This window comes from Anastrepha obliqua, chromosome 4 (genome assembly GCF_027943255.1).
Source record: "Anastrepha obliqua isolate idAnaObli1 chromosome 4, idAnaObli1_1.0, whole genome shotgun sequence".
Taxonomy (NCBI): Eukaryota; Metazoa; Arthropoda; class Insecta; order Diptera; family Tephritidae; genus Anastrepha; species Anastrepha obliqua.
This window is the reverse complement of record NC_072895.1, coordinates 43230082-43253696: the sequence shown is the minus strand read 5'-3', so window position 1 is coordinate 43253696 and position 23615 is coordinate 43230082. Positions and strand designations below refer to the sequence as shown.

Genomic DNA, 23615 nt, shown 5'->3' with positions numbered 1-23615 from the left:
TGTAGATTAATTGAATATATAACAATTGAATCAAGCTCTACTTTTTCATCTAGGTTTGAGTCATCACCTCAGAGTTGCATCCTCTTCCCATTAATTTCTCGAGTGCAATCGTGCCCACATGAACTTTGGTTTATTCATCAATGAATTTGTTACAGCACAACTCAATTGCGAAATATTTGTCGTACAATTTATGTTATTTGAACTGCGTAATCTGAAGCGATCTCTGAATGCTGTTGTCAACAAACTTTGTCTCTTATAAAATTCACTAATTGAAATGGTTTTAATTGGATTGAAACACGAACAAAAAATATGAATATCAAATTCCCCAAGTAGTCCATTTTTCGAATACTCACTAAGTCATCTTTTACCATTACTACCGCACTAACGACAAATACAACTTTAAACATTTGACAGAAATTACAATGGAAGACATGCAAAGTTATCATGTAAAAAATGTACAAGCCTACAGGAAGTGAACATTTCCTAAGTATGCAGACTAACAGACAGGTACTCCAGCACCTACTGCACCACGGCCAGCAGCAATATCTTTTGCCTTTTGAAAGAATTTCGCTTTCGTTGTATAAAGCAGCTACTGTGAAAAGTGCGCATAAATCCATGCCTTCATATACTTAATACAATACAATAGTACGTTTTCAAGAGCATTCATATATACTAAGGAATTCTAATGCAAATGCAGCCGCACGCCAAGTAGGTCCTTTATAACAAGCCATTTATTGTGCCCTCTAGCTCAAGCAAAAATCAAGTGTGATTAGAGGCACACACTATTACTTACACATTCAACAATTGTCTACCTTTTCGCCGTCACCGTTAAATTTTTGTTTAGTGCTGTTGTTGCTTTGCGCCAAAAACACAAGAACGAAAAACATGGATAACGTTTAAACACATCCACTTGACACCTGATAATAAAAAGTACACTCTTCAACGGCGCTAGCAGCTAAGGAGCCCAACCACCATCACAAGCACTTGTACAGAGTGCGGAGTAAAAAGAACGGGCAACAGGCTGTTAGCCTTTCTTCCTCTTACGCGACCGTGTTGTAGTTGTCCCTACATACCTCGGTTTTCGACAGCTTTTGTTTCATATGGTTCACGCTGGGAGGAAGCCATGCCCCTTTGTCCTTTTAAATGTGCGGTATTTTATAGTATTTACTACTCCGCCGTTGGCAGCCTGTTGTGCAATAGAAAACTCCTCTTTGCACATGAAAACTTAGCAGGCGCTGCTGTTGGGTTTTCTCTTGATTCTTACGGGCTGTTCTTATGCTTTGTTATGCAAAAATTTGAAATAATTAAATGTTGGTAATGAATGCGGATGAGAAATGAGTAATGCATTCTTAGTGTGCCCGTGTTGAAAAGACGATTTCAGGAGGGGTGTTCATATATTTCGAATGTTTTTTGGTTTAAATGAAGCGTCGAATTAGGAAGTTAAGAGACCATTTGAAAGCAAAAAAAATACCAGTCTAACGGTTAGACGCGATAGAAGTGAAACCTTCCGTAAAACAAACTGAGAGAGAATGAGACGAAAGCAGCACTATGAGCGGGATAATTATAGGTTCATTATAATATTGCTCTAAAGTTCATATTTTATTTTCTTCATTTTATTGTTATTCATCCTCAATGTTTTCAATTTCAACAAATGATACGAGTGGCTTATGATAGCTAAAATATGATACAAATGCTTTGGTTTCGATGTTGTCAACATATCTTTGAAATACCGCGGCAATGGTTGTTTTTGATCGTGTTGTCGATTTAGTGCGATTGTTACACATTTTTAAATTGAATGTTGTATTGAGAACGTCAATTAAAGGAACCGCTGTGTCCAATGCAAAATTTACGTTAAAATCGCCACTTAAAATCATTGGAACTTTATTGTAATCTTTTCTAAGTATCCGCGATACTTCTGGTGTAACTTTATTAAATTTTCGTGAATGAATTCCGTGATGCTATTTATTGATTTTTTTTCTGTCGATATTCACGACACTTTTCTGCATTATTTTTCGGCATAATTGCGGGAAATATTTAAAAATGAAAATATTTACGAATATAAAAATACACACGCGGTTGCTATTATGAGCGTCCCCAGCAAAACCTGCGTGACCGAAACTCTAACACAATTACATTTTTTTGAATGTTACAAACACATATGCACGCAGGTTTTGCTGGGGCGTGACCTAAACTCTAACACAATTACACATATGCACTCGTATTTGTTTGAAAATCGACTTTTTTTTTGGTTCTCCGTCACCTTTGGAAAATGTGTAAACAGTAAGCAAACTTTATTCATATATTTTTCCTCATTTTTGCATCAGTAAAATTAAACAAACGCCGTAGCCGAATGGGTTGGTGCGTGACTACTATTCAGAATTCACAGAGAGAACGTCAGTTCGAATCTCGGTGAAAACACCAAAATTAAGGAAAACTATTTTTCTAATAGCGCTCACCCCTCAGCAGGCAATGGCAAAACACCGAGTGTGTTTCTGCCATGAAAAAAGCTCCTCATAAACATATCATAAAATAAAATAAAATAACTGTATAAAAAAATTTTTTTTCTTGTGATTCGAACCAAGGATTTTGGATCGGAAGCTCACATTGCTAGCCGCTCGGCTATCGCGCCATGCTATCGGCGCTGGCCTAAAAGTTATTTAGTTCGTCGCTACGTTTATATCAACATATAATATAACGCTTCGTAGCCAAGAGTGTCGCTTTTTTCGTTTCACTTTTTCTCAAATCTCTCCCAACGATTCTAAAGAAGTTTTCACTTCAAAAAAAATGTGTGAATGAAAAATAAGGCTTTATATTCATATCGGTAAGTTAAGAGTTGAGTTATTCCAATATTCCGTTAGAACAGGGTGGTGTTTACTCCTGAGGCTACTTTCACGTACAAATGCTACGATTTATTCATCACTAGCTAAAATGATTCTGCGGGCACTTGTCCAGTGAACTGGGCTACAAAGGTTGATTTATTTTTATAAACTGACTAATAGATGTTATAAGAAGTGTGACAACCAAATTACATTTGCATAATTTCCCTAATTCCTTATATGCTGCCAATATCAAATTTAGCGTTAACACGATAACGTTTCACTTGCTGTCGGATTGCGGACTCATATATATCATAGATAACATAACCTAATAGATATCGCTATAAATTTTCCAACAAAATGAATTGTTTGTTTATGCTGCCTGCAACAAATGATAGCACATGAAAATTTTGAGCAGCTTTATATTTTTTATCTTATATCTTATTTCAAATCTCACTATTTTTTATAAAAGTAGGTATAGCTCATTGTCTAACAAAAATGATATAAATCCAATTTTCAAACTTTATTATTAGAAAATTAGAAAAATCACACAAACCGGTTTTTGATGAGAACTCCTAGAAAATTTGTAGGGATGTAGTTTTATATCTTATTAAATTTTAGTATGATAAAATGAAGCTGAAAGTAGCTGAAAAATTAAGTTGATTTTTTAGGCTTTTTTTCTTGACGGTGTTGCACTTTTGCACTGGCACACTTTGCTAGAATATAAATTGGTGGTATTTTTTTAAATTTTGTATTAAGTTAGAAAATTAGACTTATATGGTTTTTTCAACTATTGAGTTATACTTAAAAAAAATTATGAACATTAAAAAAATACTTAAAACTGGTCAAAATGTTGAGGTTCTATTATTTTGTCAGTGGGTGTAGATGGTTTAACCTAATTTTGTTCCATCTGCTGATTTACTAATATCTATTATCCCCTAAGAATCAGTGGTCTGAATGAGTAGACCCTCTCTCGTAGGAGTCAGGAGGACTTTATCGAGACTACAACACTGTGGCTATCTGTTGCACCGGAGCTTTTCTGACTACTTCAGGCCGGCATTGGATACTCTGGTTAGTCCTCTTGATGTTTTCATCCAAGCAGAGGCCTTGAAGACCATCTGCAGGCTGAAACACAATGGGAATTGGTATGGCCCCTATCCGGCATTGGACAACAGGATAGGCATGGACTTCGATTAAACGATCCTCGCCATGCCCCGTGACTCCACGCCATCCAGAGTCGTACTTGATAAAAGATACAGTGTGCTGCTGCCAAAGGCTCAACTGTGATGAAACTCAGAAAATGAGCCGAGCAAACACTGTTCTCGCATTTTTACGGATGGCTCCAGGACCGAGCGCGGTTCCTGCTCTAGTGTCTACGTGAAATTAAGCAGGACAAAAATACATTTCGCTCTTGGAATGCACGCATCCGTGTTTCAAGCGGAGGTGTATGCTGTTCAAGAAGCAATGAACTTTGTTATGGAAAACATATGGAGAGGCAGATCTGTAAGTGTCTAGAGTGACAGCAAAGCTGCGTTCATGGCATTAGACAGTCCTTTAACCACTTCAAGTGTAGTTGAGAACTGTCTGAGGACACGTGGGTACTGCGGGTAACGAGATCTCTTACTCGTTACCTAGAATTGGCTCTAAGGCCAACTTCCTTGACCCGGAGCCCGTTCTGCCACTTCCTTCTGCAGCCATCAAAGCCACGGTTAACAAACGGGTTACTCTAACCCACAAGCGAGCTTGGCAGGCTGAGAGAAACTGCAGATGGACAAAACTGATGTAACCTGTAAGCAGTCTAACCACCTGGCGGCTGGTTGGACTGCTGATAGGCCACTTTCTTTTCACATGGAAAAGGTGGGCATTTCAAACATTGAATTCTGCCCAGCATGTGGAGAGGAGGATGAGACAGCGGACCACTTTCTGTGCGTCTGCCCGGACTTTGCTTGAATCAGGCTTGAGCTCTTTGGTACTGATGAGTTAAAAAGCAACCACCTTAGTTCCTTGGTATCACAGGATCTACTCAGAGTTCTTAGAAGGCCGAATAGATTTAAAGAAAATTAAAAAGGGAACCCGAGTGCAGTACAATGGACTTAGTTGTTTCTGAGTGCTGTACTTGCCATGTACTTCGGGCCAAAAAAATATATATATATATCAAGCCATTATATAATTTTTTTTATTTTATGCTAATGTATTCCAACAAAGGTCTAGTTTATATTACTATAAATCACGTAACTTCATTCGTAGTAACTCCCATTTTCTTTCACGGGCTGCATTTAATACAATCAATGCATTGCAACAGAAGCAGACTATTTGCGGTCTTCGCATTTCTCTACTTTTATTCCATTTTCTAGCTTTCCGTATTGGAAAACTTTCACAATATTTTCCACTTACACCAACTCAACGTATTCCACAGCACATTCATAATGATACGCACAGGCATTTTTCCATTTTTCATTGGGATATATACTTACTTATACATAGATATGTATGCATATACCCGCTCATGCTCACTAAACTCAAAAAAAAAGTTCGAGATTTTCATCACATCAACCCAATCAATGTCGGGAAAATAAGTTAAGCTCATTTCAATGAAGTTTTAAGCGCTAAACGGTAGCTGCCCAATCAGCAAAATTGCCGGTTACCTATCAGACTCATTGTTAAAGAGGTACGATATATATCTGATTTTTGATATCAATCCGAGAAATTTATTTAGAAATTGAATACAGGTTCATTTGATAAGCTCATCGTGGGAAATTCTGACTTATTTGACAACGAGTCTGACGGAAATCTGAAAGGTTTTGCGGAAAATTTGTAACTAGGATTTGATTCCACTTACCTCAATTTTATTTCATAACTAATTTAAGTAAAAATTAAATTTAAATTATAATGAATTAATTAAACAAATTTTATAATTATTTTTTAATTTAAATTAATTACGTCACCATTTTTCAATTTACCTGTGCTATTTTTATGTAACTTCATGAATTTATTACAGTTCGGTTATATTTTTTATTTTTTCTTCTGACAGAAGTTAACTTTAATATTCTCTCTCAAGTATCAAAATACTTCAGTTCTCTTTCTTAATACTAGTAAAACCACTTTCGAACATAGTCAACCACTTCGATCCTTGTGTTAAAATTTCACTTCTCGTTCGCGAATTTTGTGTCTTTTCAACAATTATTTATTTATTCATTAATTGTTTGTCCCCTTCAAAGTAATCCCCATGAGATATTATGCATTTGTGCCAACGTTTTTTTCAATCTTCGAAACACTTCAAAGAATCATTTTTTTATCTTGTTCAGCTCCTCAGTCGATTCCGTCTTTATCTCGTCAATTGTAGCGCAGCGTCGTCCTTTCATGGGCCGCTTCAGTTTCGGGAACAAGAAAAAGTCACAGGGGGCTAGATCTGGGGAATACGATGGCTGTGGCATCATTAGTGTGTTGTTTTTGGCCAAAAAGTCGCGCACAACAACGATGTGTGAGCAGGGGCGTTATCGTGATGCAAGAGCCAATTTTTGTTCTTCCACAAATCCGGACGTTTCTGACGGATTGCTTTGTGCAAATTGCGCATAACTTACAGGTAATATTCCTTATTGATCGTTTTACTCTGTGGCAAGAACACATGATGCACAACGCCCCTACAATCGCTGCAATCGAGGAAAACGGTAAGCAAAACTTTTACATTCGTTCGAACTTAGCGCGTTTTTCGGTCTTGGTTCGTGCGGCAGCTTACATCGAGATGATTGAGCTTTGGTTTCCATGTCATAACCATAAACCCACGATTCGTCACCAGTTATGACCCTCTGGAGCAAATTTGGGTCGTCGCGGACAGAGTCCAACATCTCATTAGCAGTGTTCATGCGATGCTGCTTTTGCTCGAAATTGAGCAGTTTTGGTACGAATTTTGTGGCGACCCGTCTCATGCTCCAATCATTGAAAAAAATCGAATGGCACCAGTCGATGGATATGTTTGGGTCCTCAGCAACTTCTCTACCGGTGATTCGACGATTGGCCAATACCATTTTCTTCACTTCATCAATTTTTTCGTCTAGTTTTGAAGTGCTCGGACGTACGGCACGCTTTTCGTCGTTCACTTCTTCTCGGCCTTCTGAGAACATTTTGTACCACCGATAAACGTTGCTTTGGTCCAAAGTAGCATCTCCATATGACACAGTCAACATTCGGAATGCATCCGCGCACTTTATTTCGTTTTTTGCACAAAATTTGATACAGGCTGTTTGATCCATCTTTTTGAAAAGGTAAAAATTCGAAGACGAGCCGAAACACAAGCAAGCAAAGCAGCAATTAACTGAACATTCAAAATGGCCGAACTCGTCGACATTAGTGAGAGACATGAGTACCAACATATCGCCACAAAACAATCGAAATTTGAATATACGTAACCTGCGAAAATTCAAAATTCGCGATACTTTTTGAACACACTTCGTATCTGCCCCACTTTTTACCATCAAGAAAACGATACCGTCTGATCTCAATGAATAATTGATAATGGTGTATTCTAGTATTTTATTCAGTAGATGAATGTTTTTTTTAGCTGAACATTTTTAGATCTCGACGTTTAACAAACTTTGCCTTTCTTAGCTCAGTGCCACAACAAAAATTAAGCGTACATCCTGCAAACTGCATCTCCCTTGTGTCAGTTCAGCCAAAGGAGGGTTTAAAAAATAAAAAAAATATATTAAAGAAGCAATCTTAGCAAACTAATTTTTCAATTTGAAAAGAACAAAAGGTTCAGAAACATTTTCCTGGACGGTCTGGGGAAAAAAATAAAAATTAACATAATCAGACATGTCTATGCTAAGTCCTATAGAATTCGCTTAAGAATTTCAGATAACAGAGACTTCGCACAAAAATCTGTAGGAAATCTGTAAGTAAGCCGTGCAGTGTTGCCAGATTTATTTTTTTCAAAGAACTATATAATTACAAAAAACCAAAAACTATTTCTTGGATCAAAAAACTGTAATCTCCAAAACGAAAAAGTTTCTTAGAAATTTAAATGTAATTAAAGAAAACTTAAATTAAACTTAAATAAAAATCAAACATCATAAACAGCTCCATTAAACAAAATAGTCTTTATAAAACGAAGTATTTAAATTTAATCACATTTTGTTTAAATAAAAACAGTTTCATTTCGGCCGCCGTAGCTGGATGGGTTCGTGCGTGACTACCATTTGGAAGTCCTTAGGTTCGAATCTCCATGCATGAAAAATCAAATAATGAAAAACGTTTTTTCTAATAGCGGTCGCCCCTCGGCAAGCAATGGCAAACCTTGAAATGTATTTCTGCCATGAAAAAGCTTCTCTCTTCATCTGCCGTTCGGAGTTTGCTTAAAACTGTAGGCCCCTCCATTTTGTGGAATAATATCAAGATCCACCCCACAAATAGGACGTGGAACTCGGCCGAATACTTAACAGAAGTATATGGGCCAATTATTTATTTTATTCAATATATTAAATTTTTGTATACATTTGATTCATTTCCTCTAATTTAATACAATCAGAAGCATTTTTTAAGAACTATTTTATGCTGGAATGTCAAATTATAATTTTTTGATTTAGGCTTTTTATCGTAGTTCAAAAACCAAATAAATATGTTTTAATTGATTTGTTCAAATCCGAATTTGTGGAAAGACTGGTTTTTGTAATAAAAGGTAATTAAAAAAAGCTTAAGCTTGTCTAGAAAACTATAATTTACAGTTAAAGCTGTGAATCTGGTAATTTTGGAGCCTATCTGGTATTTTCGCGGCTTGTCTGATGTCGGAAAATTTCAGCAAATTTTGCTCGCTGGGTACGTGCGTATGTATGTATTGTATGCACTGTTTTCACCATCATTCAATATCTCCTTAAGCTATATTTACTCGACTAAAAACTTTTTGTAGATTTTTTTTTTTAATTTTGGAAATTAAAAATCGAACGAATGTTCGCACGTTTAAAAAATGCTTTTAAAAGTTTTCATTATATTCTGAATCATTTTCTGCAGTATTTTCAATTTTACATATTTTGCTAATCATTTTATGAATTAATTTTAAGTATAACAACGAGAACTTTGTTGCTACTATAAGAGAAAATTTGGAAACTACAAACGAGAGAAAGCAGAAGAAATGCTAATTATTCTTAGAAGAAAAGGGGCACTTTTTGGAAGGTTTAGAATTCTAAATAACGTTTTTTCTAGCTCACAACTGGCTTTTAAAGGAAAAAAGAATTTTCGCAACTATTCAAAATAGTTTTAGTGCTCCAGCATATATTTTTTTTTCAAAATCACTAAAAGTCTGACAAAATTTCGACTTTTATACGACTTTAAAGCATTTTGTTTAGCAATACAAAATATAGAAAAATAGAAAATGTCAGCTGTGCAAATGTAATTTTATTCACTCAGCTCTTTTCAGCATTTCTTTTGCTCATTCATGCTTGAAATATTTACGCCGAGTCTGCAAAATTGTTCACCTCCAACCAAATAATAAATTTCTTTGGAGTATTCTATTGTTAGGGCATGCATAAGTGTATATACATACATACATAGATGTATCAATGCATACTTATGAGCTAACATTCTGCTGCATTGATTGACTACTGCTGATAAATTGATTTTTTATTTTCATAATTTTTTTTTATTATTACTAGTTCATATGCAGCGAAAAGCTGAATACAATATTATGCACACGCATAGCAAAACACTTTCATATGTTATATTCAGACCTAGTTTGTACTGAGTTGGGACACGTCCAGATCTCAGTGGCGGAGTCAGAATTTCGAGAAAGTTGATAGAATACTGGTGGTTCAAAGCTTGAAGATAAAGTTCCCCATTCCTCGTAAATGCTGGGCATTCCTTACGAAATGGCGGAATATTTCCGCATCCATTTGATATGGATGACAAGGCATAGTGTCATACTAGAGAGCTGTAAGGCAGACAAATTAGCGAGAGAGGGTACTACCACTGGCTTCCCTCTTGGTAAGGAGATTGTAGGTATACCCCCCTCAATCTCCAAACAGCGTCGTATAAGTAGCATTGTCACTTCAGCCATCACTACATGTAATGCTACAAAAAAATTTGGCCAAAATGGGACGACCGGCGTCAAACCTCCGAGAGTATTTCTGCCATGAAAAAGCTTCTCATAAAAACCATCTGCCGTTTGGACTCGACTTTAGAACGTAGGTTCCTCCATTTGTGGAACAACATCTAGACGTCCACCACAAATATGAGGAGGAACTCGGCCAAACACTCAAAAAGTGTGTAAGCGCCACAGCCGGGGTAAGTGCTGTCGTGGTGCATTGGGGTGTTAGAGGCAAGCAAAACATTTTGAATATCTCGTTTGTAGCAATGACGTAAACAGGTAGTTAAGTTTCCGCACAGAATACTCCATGTCTCATAATTGGCTGCATTCACATCTTTATAGAATTCTGTTTCTATAGGCCGATGAAACGCAACATTTATGTAAAACATTTTGTTGGAAAATCAGACCTTCACGGAATCTTGATTATAATTTTTTCAGAAATGTAAAACTGTGCCTATGACTGTTAGGAACATGGCTACCAAGAGCCTACCTTCATAAGGAGTGTAAAAATGTCTCTTATATTGGAGCTTGAGGACGTGATATCGCGATATAAAAGAACTTCAAGGTCGCAGTGAGCTATCTGTCCTACGAGATGGATCGGCTATCTTTGAATCGTCCTTATAAAATTCAAGAAACATAGGTAATTGTATTGAAGACGAAGTCCTTCGAGAATTGTTGAAAAAATCAGAAAGTTTAAAAATGATTAACTGTTAAAACCTTATTTTTATTGCTATAAATTGGTATTCAACGAACATCTACCATTTTATGTTCAAAATATTAAAGAAAACACGTATCTTCGTCTAAATTACTTACACTGGATATTTCAAGGCCGAAATGCAGCAAAAGAGTTAAACTTTTGGTTTCCTATCCCGAAAGCCCCTCCAAGATCCGCTACTGGCTTACATGCGTACATATGCACACTTATGTATGTGAGTGTTTATTCCGCTATGTGTGCTTATACGAGCCCTTTGCTAGTTCGAGTGCACTTGATAATGTCTGGAGAAGTTTATTTCGCTTTGCAAAGGCAATATAATATAAAGAATCAAATAAGAGTAAAATATTTGAGACATTTTGGAAATAGATGTTTAATGGAATTTTTCAAATGATGTATCATATATTTTAATACCGGCCAAGCGTCCGTTAAACTGGTAAGATCTACTGATATTGTCTACACTTTTTATTTATCTGTGCAGAATAAACTCTGTTTTACTTGAGCACAGGCTCTGTATTCAGCTAAGCAATATAACCCGATTTATAACTTCCTATTAGCAATAGAAATGATGAGACAGTTCCTAGGTACGTCTGTGTTCGCGCAGAAGTTATTCCAGTTTTGTTTAGCTATTCGAGTCATATCATTTTTTACATTTAATTCAAAGGTGACCTTTGGCTGGGAACAGAAGGAAAGGGATGTTGGCTGAGTAAAATTAAGTGGGAATATAAGGAGGTTCTAAGTGTCACGTGGGGTACCTTCACATACCTAAGTAAGAGTATGTCTGGGCCATTCTTGTATAAGTAAGTGTTTAATCTGTTACGATGTTTAGAATGTAATTGTGCCACATACGAAGCACATTAACTTGTAGAAAGCTTTCTTGCGCACTCACTTTAACCCATATGAGCTTCTTGCCTTCGACAAACTATAGTAAAATTGCCGGCTTACAACCTTTTTAATGAACCTCTAACCTTTTTTAATGAACTTTCATTACACCAGTTTTGAAAAAGGGTCAAAAATATATATTTAGTAGGTAAAGGGTGAAGATGTACTCCAACAATTTTTGAACTGTGTTATGGTTGGCAAGGTATCCCTTTTTGTTAATTCATTAGCTTTCAAATTACCCTGAATGTGTCGATAATCAGGCATCAATATGAACGGTATTCGGTAATTGACTTCGTGATGACTACGCTTTCAGAGCTGCTTGATTGTCAATGATTTTTAAAAATTTTTACAAATAGCGTCGTACGCTAATCATATTTAATACTTCGGATCTAAACAGCTGCAAAATACAAACAGACAACAAATGGAACGCGTAGAGCTCATAATAAAGATTTCCATCACTCAAATGATTTCTGTTGTGTCCAAACACATATATACAAGCAAAGAAATTTGTATGCATACAGTGTATTAAATAATTATATCACTGGAACTTATTGACACTTTTTTTTCTTATTTCTTTTTAATATTTTTTCTTATGAAAATATAGATTGTTTTCCTACAAAAACCATGTAAACCGAAGTTTCAAATTTTGTAAAAATTAAAAAAAAAATTTCATTAAAAATTCACACTTACAATCAGAATTTTTGGAAAAATTTAAAGTATGCTTTTTTATAGTCCATTAAATTTTGGTATACCAAACTGCAAGTTTTAGTTTTCTCAAAAATAGTCTTGAATTAAAAATTTCTTTTTTGCCGGCGGAGAAAACACTCAGATCTGAAAGAATTTGTTTCTGTCGTAGTCAACGCCAAGGCCATTACCGAACACCGTAGGCTTGTGACCAAGCAGCGCAGAAAAATCAATTCATGTCGATGCCTGAAAACCGACATATTCAGGGTAATCACCCTCGAAGCATACCTCTCCGATCATAGCACAGTCTAACAATTTTACAAAAATGTTACTCAATAAGAACAAACGCTAATAGTTTTGAAGGAGCATATTATTATTATTATTAGAAGGCCATTACGCACTTCGACCAGAGCTGATCTATTGTGAAAGGCCTATTTTTGTAACCCTAGAGTTTTAGGCTTTTTAAAAATGTTAGCACAATTTTGGGTTTGTTGCGTGGAGATACTACGATACCACCAAGCTGATGGAGTCTCTGTCTGCCCAACGCAGGACATTCACAAATCACATGTTCGCAGCTTTCTATGCGCATTTCGCAAAAGCGGCAAACATTGGTCTCATTTACCAATTTAGAGGTGATAGTTGTTGATAGAACATTTAGCCGCTTGGTTATCTGAAAGTATGTAGATGGTCCTCACATCATTTTCCTACTAAGGCATTCGCTCACACATATTTCAATGGCATGCATTTTGCCTGGAATATTGTTGGGTAGAGTCCCATCGGAATCGATTTTTTGAATTAAGGCCCATTGATTCCTGCCCCTGTTCTACCATTTTCCAATTTGGACCCATCAGTTAACCATAGCTGAGAGCATAACTTCCGGGTCAACTTTACCGAATACTGCAAAAAAAAAAAATTGTCAAAAATCAACCCGATTTTCGAGCCCATTAAAGCTTGTGTTTTATTATCCCAAAATTTAATAGGCTATACCTAAAACTGCATAAAAAGAGGAATTATAAATGGATTGATGGATTTTTTTTGTATACAATTTTTTTTAAACCATTTACTTGGTTTTTATAAGAAAATATAGTTTATTAAAAATAATACTAAAATTGAGCACTAAATTTGACTACTGACTTGTCAATAAACCACAGTGCTATAGTTATTTAACGCAGAGTATGAATGTGTAGGTTGCTTGCGAAACAGATCATTTTTTTTTTTTTATTTTTTTATTAACGACTTGTGATCTGGGAACAGCGCAATAAGTGCTGATTGGCCTCGGCATATAAACCAATTATCCAAATAGAAATCCAAAGATCACCACCATCCAGTTTTTATAAGCAATAGATGTGCAAATATCTGCAAAGCGTCATTATTCTAATTTCTCAATAATTTGTCATTTGAGTAATACCTTCAAATGTATAATTTTGTAATGTAATGGCGTAATTTGTACCAAGAATGGTTGTTTCCCTAAAATGCTGTAATTTATAACACTTAGGGAATTAAGTGAATTTACTGCACACTTTACAGTATTAACTAATGCGTACACACAAATGCAACTAGTGCAACTTCTTCAGCTGCATTCAAGGCGAAATATGCCATTAGACTTCGCTCAGAAATTGTCACCAGCTGTGTCATGAATTGAAATGTAATTTAATGACTACTTAGTGCTGCATACTCCGTTATTAATGCCCGCAATTATATATACGACACGTATTACTTATATACTTTGTCTATCTACCTTCTTCTTCTTCTTCTTTGCCTATCTATATACATATATTTTACAAGCAAAGAGCCATCTTACACGCCTTAGACTACTTAATTAAATTGACACACAAACCAAACCAGAGCTAATTTTATATTTGCCAAACATAACAAATACGGACATGCCACGATTTCTCTTTCTGAGCTATTTAAGTGGCATCAAATGACCAGCAAGGAAGAAGTGTGTTAATATACTTGCGTAGTAGAGGAAGTGCAAACGTGCATGGCGTAGAAAGTAGAATAGCCGCAAAATAAGCAATCAACCAAGCGAGCAATCGAGAAATCAACTGCATCCAAGTATTTAAGTGAAAGTGTGAGTTTGAGTGAACGCAAACATTTTGTCAACTTCAGTTGCAACTTCGGCTCCTACTGCGGGCACTTGTGGTTTTTTGGCTTAGGTGTGTGAGTGTGAGCTTTCCACTTCCGCTAAAATTTCAAACTCCACTTTATAACATCACCTTAGAAATCACTGGCTTTGAGTATGCCCATTCACATTGAGGACAATCCACTGCTGTCGATAAACGTGAAGTTGTGGAAATTTCTCTCTGTGCTCATTGCGCGCAATTCGCGTCGTTGTATCGCTTTTGTGGCGCCAGTATGCCTGATGAACGCAATGCAATTTGTTTATTTGTATCAACAATGGGGTGATGTGGCCACTTTCATATTGAATACCTTCTTTGCGGTGTCCATCTTCAATGCTTTGTTGCGAACGTGCCTTGTCATCAAGAATCGAGATAAATTTGAAGCACTTATGCGAGAATTGGTAATACTATATGACGATATACAAGTGAGTATGAAGTGATTTAAATGAGGGTATCAATTGCGTTATTCTTTCATAAAAAAAACACAAAGAACATAAAAATTATTGTATGCAATTTTCGTTTTCAAACAAAAATTACTTAGGCCACTGGAGATGAATATGCAAAAAGTGTGTTGGCAGCAGCCACTAAGACGGCAAGAAAAATATCCATTTTCAATTTGACAGCTTCATTTATGGACCTAATTATGGCGGTGGCATATCCCTTATTTCAGGAGAAGAGAAGTAAGTACATACGAAGGTGAGCCAATAAACTCTTGAGGTATAGGTGTCTGAAATCAAAATTTCATTTGTTAATAAATATCGTATATACTCAAGATTTTTTTTTAAATTCTGATTAAAAAGTGTGAAATATTAAAGACAATTTTTGGATTTTTTTACTTTGCGCAAAGTTCGAAATTTCATTTTTTATGGTTTTTTATATCAAAATGAACTATATTTTTTTTTAAATATTTCAAAACTTAATTAAGAAGCACGGATAAGCCGAACGTGTTGGTGCGCCGCTACCATTTCGAAGTACGTAGGTTCGAGTCTCTGTGCATGAAACAGCAAAATGTTAAAAAATGTTTTTTTTTTCTAAAGGGTGTCACCCCTAGGCAAGCAGTGACAAATCGTCGAGTGTATTTCTGCATTAGAAATCTTCTCATAAAAACATTTGCCATTCGGAGTCGGCTTAAAACTGTTACTCTCCATTTGAGGAGCAACATCCAAGGCGCACACCACTAATAAATGCAGAAGATCGGCCAAACACCCAAACAGTTCAATTATTTTATTTTTTTTTTTTGTTTAATTGTTATAGCTATTTAACGCATTGCTTTTTTAATATTTTTAATAAAGATTTGCGGTTTTAAAATAAGTACTGATAATAAGTATTGGTGGGTCTTGGGGTATGAATTAATCATCCAACTGAAATAGAAAACTAATATTTTCCATACCATTTGTATCAAATCTCCAGATCACCACTGTCATCATCACATGCACCGAACAAAAGTTTGATAAATTCTATTTTCGAGACTTTCACTATCGGTTATAACCATCCACTGTCTTACACAATTTCGCCGAATTTCATGTCATTCAACTCTCCAACTACTGCGGTTGGCTCACTGTAGAGAAAAAAAGCGCTCTGACACTAGACGAAACGCATTCGGTGCTCAAGTTCCCACTCGCAATGGCACTATTGCCTGAATTGGCTTATGAGTTGTTCCCCATCCAGAATATTCTCCAGATACTTCTGCTCTAATATGAACGAGACGTTATCAATAAAACGGTTCGTGGATGACATATGGCAAAAAAAAATTTTTTGTGTTTTTGGTAGGACTGTTATAAGCTTACATGGCAAATTTCAGCGTGATATGTCACATAGTTTGTTTTCTGTGCTACTGTAAACAAGTCAAGCTCGAGTGTGTTCTTCGAATTTAACGATGGAAATTCAAGTTGAACAAAGAATTTGTTTGAAATTTTGTTATTCCAACAAAATTTCGGCTTCAGACGCCTTAAAAATGTTGCAGACAACCTATGGGGACTCTGTTCTATCGCGTGCACGTGTTTTCCAGTGGTACAAATCATTCAAAGAGGGCCGTACATCGGTTGAAAACTTGCCTCATGAACGTCGCCCAGCAACATCAGTAAACGACGAAAACATCGGAAAAGTAAAGGAAATTGTGCTTGAAAATCGCACAAATCGCAAAATCGGTTAACGCTGAATATTATTCAGACGTTTTAAAGCGTTTGCGCGAGAACATTCGTCTTAAATGGCTCCATGTGACTTTTTCCTATTTCCCAAGCTCAAGTTGCCGCTCCGTGGAAAACATTTTGAGACAATTGAAGTCATAAAAGAGAATTCGAAGAACACACTCGAGCTTGACTTGTTTACAGTAGCACAGAAAACCAACTATGTGACATATCACGCTGAAATTTGCCATGTAAACTTATAACAGTAGTCCTACCAAAAAACAAAAAATTTAATTTTGCCATATGTCATCAGCGGACCGTTTTATTGATAACGTCTCGTTCATATTTGAGCAGAAGTTAGATTATTAAAAATACAGTGGCGATAAATATGAATCGAAAATGCAAAGTAATAAAGAATAGAAAATATAAAAAAATTTAAGAAAAATTAACCACCTTTTATCACATATTTTAAACAGATCTTTTTTTTAGGAGCAGTCTTGTTTTTTGAATAAAACATAATTTTCTTTTTTGGTATTAATATTGCTTTATTATTGTTAAATATAATAATAAGTTTATAATAATAAATTATGTGTTATAATAAATATATTAAATTATAATATAAGATAAATCGCAAAATAATTTTTAACTTACAATGAACCATACAATTAATCAACATAAAAGAAATACAAGAGAAGTAGTCGAAACAGTTGCTAACTTTGACCTGTTTCGACTATTTCTCTTGTATTTCTTTTATGTTGATTAATTGTATGGTTCATTGTAAGTTAAAAATTATGTAAAATCAAATTTCAAACTTTATACAAACAAAAAAAAAACTTCAAAATTTTCTTTTCTGCAATTTCAAACTCCTTTTTTTAGTTTATAATCAATCGAAATCATTGTCAAACTATACTTATGTAGATATCGATAGTTCTCATTCAGCTCAGAAACAGCCGGTGATTTGATCAGTAAAGGGCTGCTGCCAAAGATTCTAAGATACCAAATAAAATACGGGAGAAAAATAGGTCCGTTCAGACTGGCATAATAGATTTTCTGTTAAGCAAAATAACGCAGGACAGTTGTTTGAAGAATATAAATATAAAAAACAAAACAGACCTTATATATTGGGAGTGATCCCAAAGTTTTTATGGTGTCGATTTTCGTCGATTCCGCTCACGCATTTTTAATGTTAAGGAAAATATCAATAATGTCGATAAAATCACAGAAGTTGACATCACAGAATCAAAGTTGACCGACATGTTAGTTGTCGTAGTATCGCCCAGGAGCTAAACTGTTGTAAACCATTTGCGCAAACATTTACGCAAAAGTTATGGATTTATTTTTCCCCAAACTAATATAATAAAAAAATATTCTTGCTAGTTTTATTTACTACACTTATTATATTTGCTGTGCAGGAAAATGTAGTTGATTGGGGAATATATTCATAGCGTTTTGATGTTTTCTTTTATTTTATTTTTTTTTTTTACAATGACTTGTTTACTGTTTGGCATCATTCGATAGAACTCTTTCTGCTCTACAAAACTGTATTAATTGTATTTTTGAGTTATTTAATTTTTTGTTAGTTTTGAGGCCTATAAATGGAATACCCAGGAGACAAAAATCAACATTTTCGACATCTGCTCTTCTTTGCTTTTCATCGAGGTCCAAAAGCTGACAATGCAGCCCAGGACATTTGCGATGTGTATGGAGAAGGGATCATAGGCGAAAAAAAAGGAAAGTCGCCTTCAAATTGCTTCTAGACATCTCAAACGCCATCGAGCAACACGCGATCATAAACAGCGCTCTTCGTCAATCTGAGGCAAAGAAAGGAGTGACAGACTCCAGGAGGTACGCCAAAGCTGAGAATTAAGCCGGATCTTTATCCAAAGAAGATCATGATATGTGTTTGGTGGGACTGGGATGGCATGGTACACTGGGAAATGCTCGAAAAGAATGTACCACGGTCAACGAGGAACCATGACGCTATTTCACTGAAAAGATCTGATTGACAAACCATGCTCCTTCACAACAACGCACAGCCTCTTGTTGCACAAGTCGTCAAAGCCGCACTCCAAGAGCTCGAATGAGAGGTTCTTCAGCATCTTCGTATTCTCTAGACCTTGCATCGATTACCATCTGTTCCGCTCCCTGTCAGATCATATAAAGGGCGTTATCTTCGATAACAAATACCTTAATTACTTCGATAACTTCGATAACAAATACCTTAAATACATCAAAAACTGGCTCAACAACTTCTGCAACCAGGTGATTTTTAGCGGAATGACAACTCATTGGTCAAGAGGCGGGAAGCGGGAAGCGGTTGTAAACAGCAACGGCGAATATATAATTGATTAACATATTGATATAATTATTGTTTTTGGTGTAAATAAAAGTCTTCGGTAAAAATGTTACGAACTTATTCCCCGACCTAATGAAATGCTAAAAAACTGCGTGGTTATACAAACGGAAGTAAAGTTTTATTTTTAAATTTTTATTTAGAATCCATCACTTACATAGCATTTCAGCATTTATTCAATTCCGAAACACAGTTCAGTGTAAAATGTTATATTTATTTAGCAATATTTCCAATCTACCTTCTTTAAAATATGCGCATTTTATCCATAAACTATTCAAATTTATCTGCAACCCGCTTTATCTCTACAGTTCATCCGTTTGGCGTTGCATTACCCTTCTTTGATGTTACACGCTCTCCGCTTTATGAAATTTTCTATGTTAGTCAACTCTCTTGCCCCTTCAGTCTAACCTCCATGTATATGCCTTATGTGAGTCTATTCGCCTCCTTCGCAATGTTCGGCAAAGCAGCACTAAAGATATTGCAAAGAAATCTCAAAAATCTATGCGAGAATATGCAGCACAAAAGCGAGCCGGAACTTTTCGAATCACTCCGTACGCATGTAGCCTACCATGCCAGGATTGCCAGGTGAGTATGGAACCCATGCCTTTTGAATATTTATGAACTGAAAACTATTCAAATAATTCTAAGCTACGGGATTTGACATGTATGTGTTGAAAAGTTGCACTAACTAATTTTTACATTACATAAATCGCTAATTGTTTATTGCACTGAGATATTCAAGAGCTGGAAATCTAACTTTTCTTTTATTTACTATAAAGATATATAGAGGCGTTTAATGAATTGGTTACCTATATAGTACTGGTCGAATTTTTACTCTTTAGCTGCGTTATTTGCTCGCTGCTTTTCTGCATAAATATTGTGAGTAAATCTCGTAAAATTTTGTTGACTTTTAAATTTTGCTTTTCATATCTTTATTTTTTTTCTTAACTGCACAGACCAACTCAAATGCAGAAAAAGTTTCTATTGTCATGTATATTGGCACAATGTTGTATGTGCTTTTTACCTATTACTGGCAAGCGAATGGTATTTTGGAAATGGTAAATTTTATTTCAGTCATACCTCATAATGGGTACAGTTTATTAAAGGCAAACATTAATTAGCCTAGTGTGTATATGTATATAAGTAAGTACGTTGTAATTTTTTTCTCGACTACTCTTAGAGCCTCCTCGTATCCGATGCCGCTTATGAAATGCAGTGGTACAACTGCAGTCAACGTTTCAAGCGAACTTTACTCATCTTCATTGGTCGCACTCAAAGGCCATTACAGGTAAATTTTATGTATTATGAAATGTCCTCTTTTTCGATTATTAGCTTTATGACCACCTGTTGACCAGTCATTTCAATTGCTCTCTTAGACACATGAGTAAATGTAGTCTATTGTGTAAAGACCCCTATATTTTAAAACTTGTTACAATTTTTAGCGAATTCTGGAGCTTATTGTTCCATAATTTATATGAATTCACGGCAATACCACCAACGTTGTCTAACCGTTTTCTGCTTAGTGTAGGACATTTACAAAGAATGTGATCTGAATTTTCAGTGTCACAGAATCAGCAAATGATGGTTTCAGCGAGGCCAATTTCGTTTAAGTGGTACTGTAGCCTGAGATTAAAATTGGCTTTTAAAGTAACCAGTTAGAAGTCTATCCTGCTGAGTCAAAGTAGCTTATCAGAATTTCTTCTGTCCAGCGTTAAGAAATTTTTCGCTTGTCGCTGACCGATAGAATTTCGCCAGGGTTCAACGAATTTCTTGACCTCCCACCTCCTGAGAAATTCGTTAATGTGGTCCTTTGTAAGTCCGCAGAAAGGCTCAGAACCAATTAGAGGCACGTTTATCCCTTTTGTATCTACATGATCACCTATTTCATTTCCCTCATATCTCTCGTGCCCTGGAACCTGTGTAATACTGTGTTGAAATTCCTTAACATGCTGAGAAGGTTCAGGCAGTCAGATATCATTTTTGATGTGATTGTAGCCACCTGGCTATCCCAAATTATGTGAATGTGGGTTCCTCTAATTTTTCTACGGAGATATTCACTCACACATATCTCAATGGAATGCATCATATTTCTACCTGGAAAATTGGTAAAAGCTCAGTAGAATCGAATAAATTTTGGCCAGGAGCTTTTCACTCATTCTTGTAGGTTTCATAGGTTTGGTACAAAAATATTCTGCTATTTTAGTTTTTTTTTTACCTTTAGAAAAGTCTACATTCCACATACCATTCATACAATTTCTTTACATATGGGTTTAAAATGCGGAAAGGAGTAGAAGCGACTGCCTTTTATCCGCAATTTGATATCCCAAAGTCTTTCAGACCACCTAAATAATGGGGAACTAACTCTGGAAACGCAGTCGATATGGGAACACTCAACCTCGTACAAAACTGTCCAACTCCCCATCACGCAGACAAACGGGGATTAGTCCGGAGCGATGCGTGTAATAAATGCAATGTATCATATGCTAGGGACACTTTGGAACACCTACTTTGCCGGGGCAGCTCTTGTAGGGATCGACAAATGTGCTTAGGGCCAACATATTTTCATATTTGAAGAATATTGCTAACAAAAGGTTGAACGGCTTGTTAAAACTCGCGAAGATGTGTATTAAGAATTAGAAAAAATAATAGCTTTGGATATATAGCACTGGCACATAATGGATCCTACAGGTCTAAGTGAGATCTTTTTACAGATCAGCCCGCACTGCCTAAACTAACCTAGTTTTTTCACGCTCATTTTGAATAAAGCAATCAATTGATGTTTTATGCAGGTGTGAAATCCCCAAAAATAATCGTATAATTCTTCACCTCGAAAAATATTTGAAAGGTTTTGATTGCAGTTTTGTCGCGTAGGCAAATCGTCTTGAGCGGCCCGATAACTTATTTTGACCACAATTCAATATGCACTCAACGCACTATATTAGATTTCGCAAAATGGAGGCACGAGCTAAAATAACTTTAACCGTCAATATTTTTTGAAGGTTTTCATGCTCGAAATTTCTGGAGCATTTCTGTGAAGAAAATTTCACAACAAGATTTTTTCAAGGGACTCAGCAAAAATTTTACTATAAGGGGATATTCATTCCACCAAGATTCGTTATAGCGAGGTTTCACTGTATATGCTGCATATATATTTGTTTTAGATGTCTCAGTTCTATAATTCTTGTTGTAGCAAATAAGGAATAATGTATCTGTATGCATATATAAATGTAAGTCTTTTTCATTTTTACAGATTCGTGTCGGTCAAATGTATCCAATGACTATGGAAGTATTTCAATCACTGCTCAACACATCCTATTCATATTTTACACTTTTGCATAACCTGTATAGCGATTAATGAAGTATATTTGGAATCAATTTGTCTATCAATTTATTGTAGTGCTATAATAATATTTGTGTAGAAGTTATTTATTGAATTAAAATTCTGTTTCAAAGTAAACCAACTGTAAGAAATGAAAGATTTAACATTTAAATTGATTACATCGACTATAACTCCTTTTATATACATATATGTTTAGATATAACGCGATTGAAGAGCAAAAGTAACACAATCAACTTTCCGTTTCAATTTTCAATACTGTCGCACCTGTTCACTAACACACTCTTATTTTAAAAATATTCAGTTTGTAAAGTCAATGGAGTTTTTAAAAAACATTCCACAAAGATTTCCCAAATTCAGTGCTGGCCTTCTTAGACAAATGCAGTATACGGTAACGGACAAAAGTACACCATTAATTTGTTTTAAGGGGGAAGTCTACTGTGACAAGGGAAAAAACAGGCTTATTTTCCGGATTTTATTTCTAACAAAATTTTGCTCGTACATAAAATCTATTTAAACTCTTATCTTTATTATATATTTAAGTTTTTGAAAAAAAATTTTAAGTCAAAATATTCAAAATGGCCGCTGTGGCACTTCTGCAAGCGCAGGTCCGCTTTTCTCGTTCCATCACCGGCGATACTCACCGTCGCCAACGTGCAAAGGCTCAAAAATCTTTCTCCCAAGCACTCCATCGGATATTATCATCATTCAAGCGTCTGCGCCGTTAGGACGGGTATGATGATAGCCTTATTAACGGTTGCTTTTGCTCGTCGAAAGAGGATTTTATCTCATACGTAAAGTACCATAAATATGTAAATCTATACAGAAAGACTTTTTTACACCACATAACTCGTATACCAATGGTTGCTTTAATATTTTGCACCCAACAATCCTCGGAAGTTAATGCACTTCTGCAGTCGCTTCAGCCAGTTTTCAAATCATTTTTACCACTCAGAAGGGGATATCTTCAAAACGAGCTTTTTAGAGGCTTCTATAGTTTCTTCAGGTGTTGAAAAACGTTGACCTTTCATTTTATTTTTGGTATTCCTGAACAAAAAGTAATCATTAGCTGCACTGAACGCGGCTATAACAACCTCTAAAGTTGTGGGGCAAAGTAGGAATAGCCTCCCGAACTTGAGTGAAAACCATAAAGTAACCTTAATTTGGGTCCCGGGACACCGGAACATAGAAGGTAACGAAAAGGCTGATGAACTGGCAAGAGGGGGATCTGCCACGAATGGCGTTCTTGCAGTACCAGTATTCACACCATTAGGTGCGCTCAAGAATGCAATTTCCCTAAAATACCTTCGAATCGCAGATTGTAGATGGAGAGACCAGACGAAATGCAAAATCAGCAGAACGTTATGGCTCACCTCCAACCTCAAGCAATCGTCGACATCGATAAACATGAAACGACGGGACACCCTAGACTAACGGCAATCATAACTGGCTTCTGGTCTATCGGAGAACAAGCCGCCAAAATGGGCATCCCTCACAACAAATGCGC

The 23615-nt window shown here is 35.9% G+C and overlaps 1 protein-coding gene across 1 annotated transcript; it reads left to right on the top strand.

Moving 5' to 3' along the window:
- The first annotated feature begins 14275 nt into the window (after positions 1 to 14275).
- On the top strand, positions 14276 to 22126 carry LOC129245585 (odorant receptor 43a). Its single transcript, XM_054883847.1, has 8 exons — positions 14276 to 14328; positions 14394 to 14717; positions 14834 to 14972; positions 19080 to 19356; positions 19551 to 19650; positions 19728 to 19829; positions 19952 to 20059; positions 22022 to 22126. The coding sequence occupies exons 2-8, from the start codon at positions 14412 to 14414 to the stop codon at positions 22124 to 22126; spliced, it is 1137 nt and encodes a 378-aa protein (XP_054739822.1). The 5' UTR covers positions 14276 to 14328; positions 14394 to 14411.
- The last annotated feature ends 1489 nt before the right edge of the window (positions 22127 to 23615 follow it).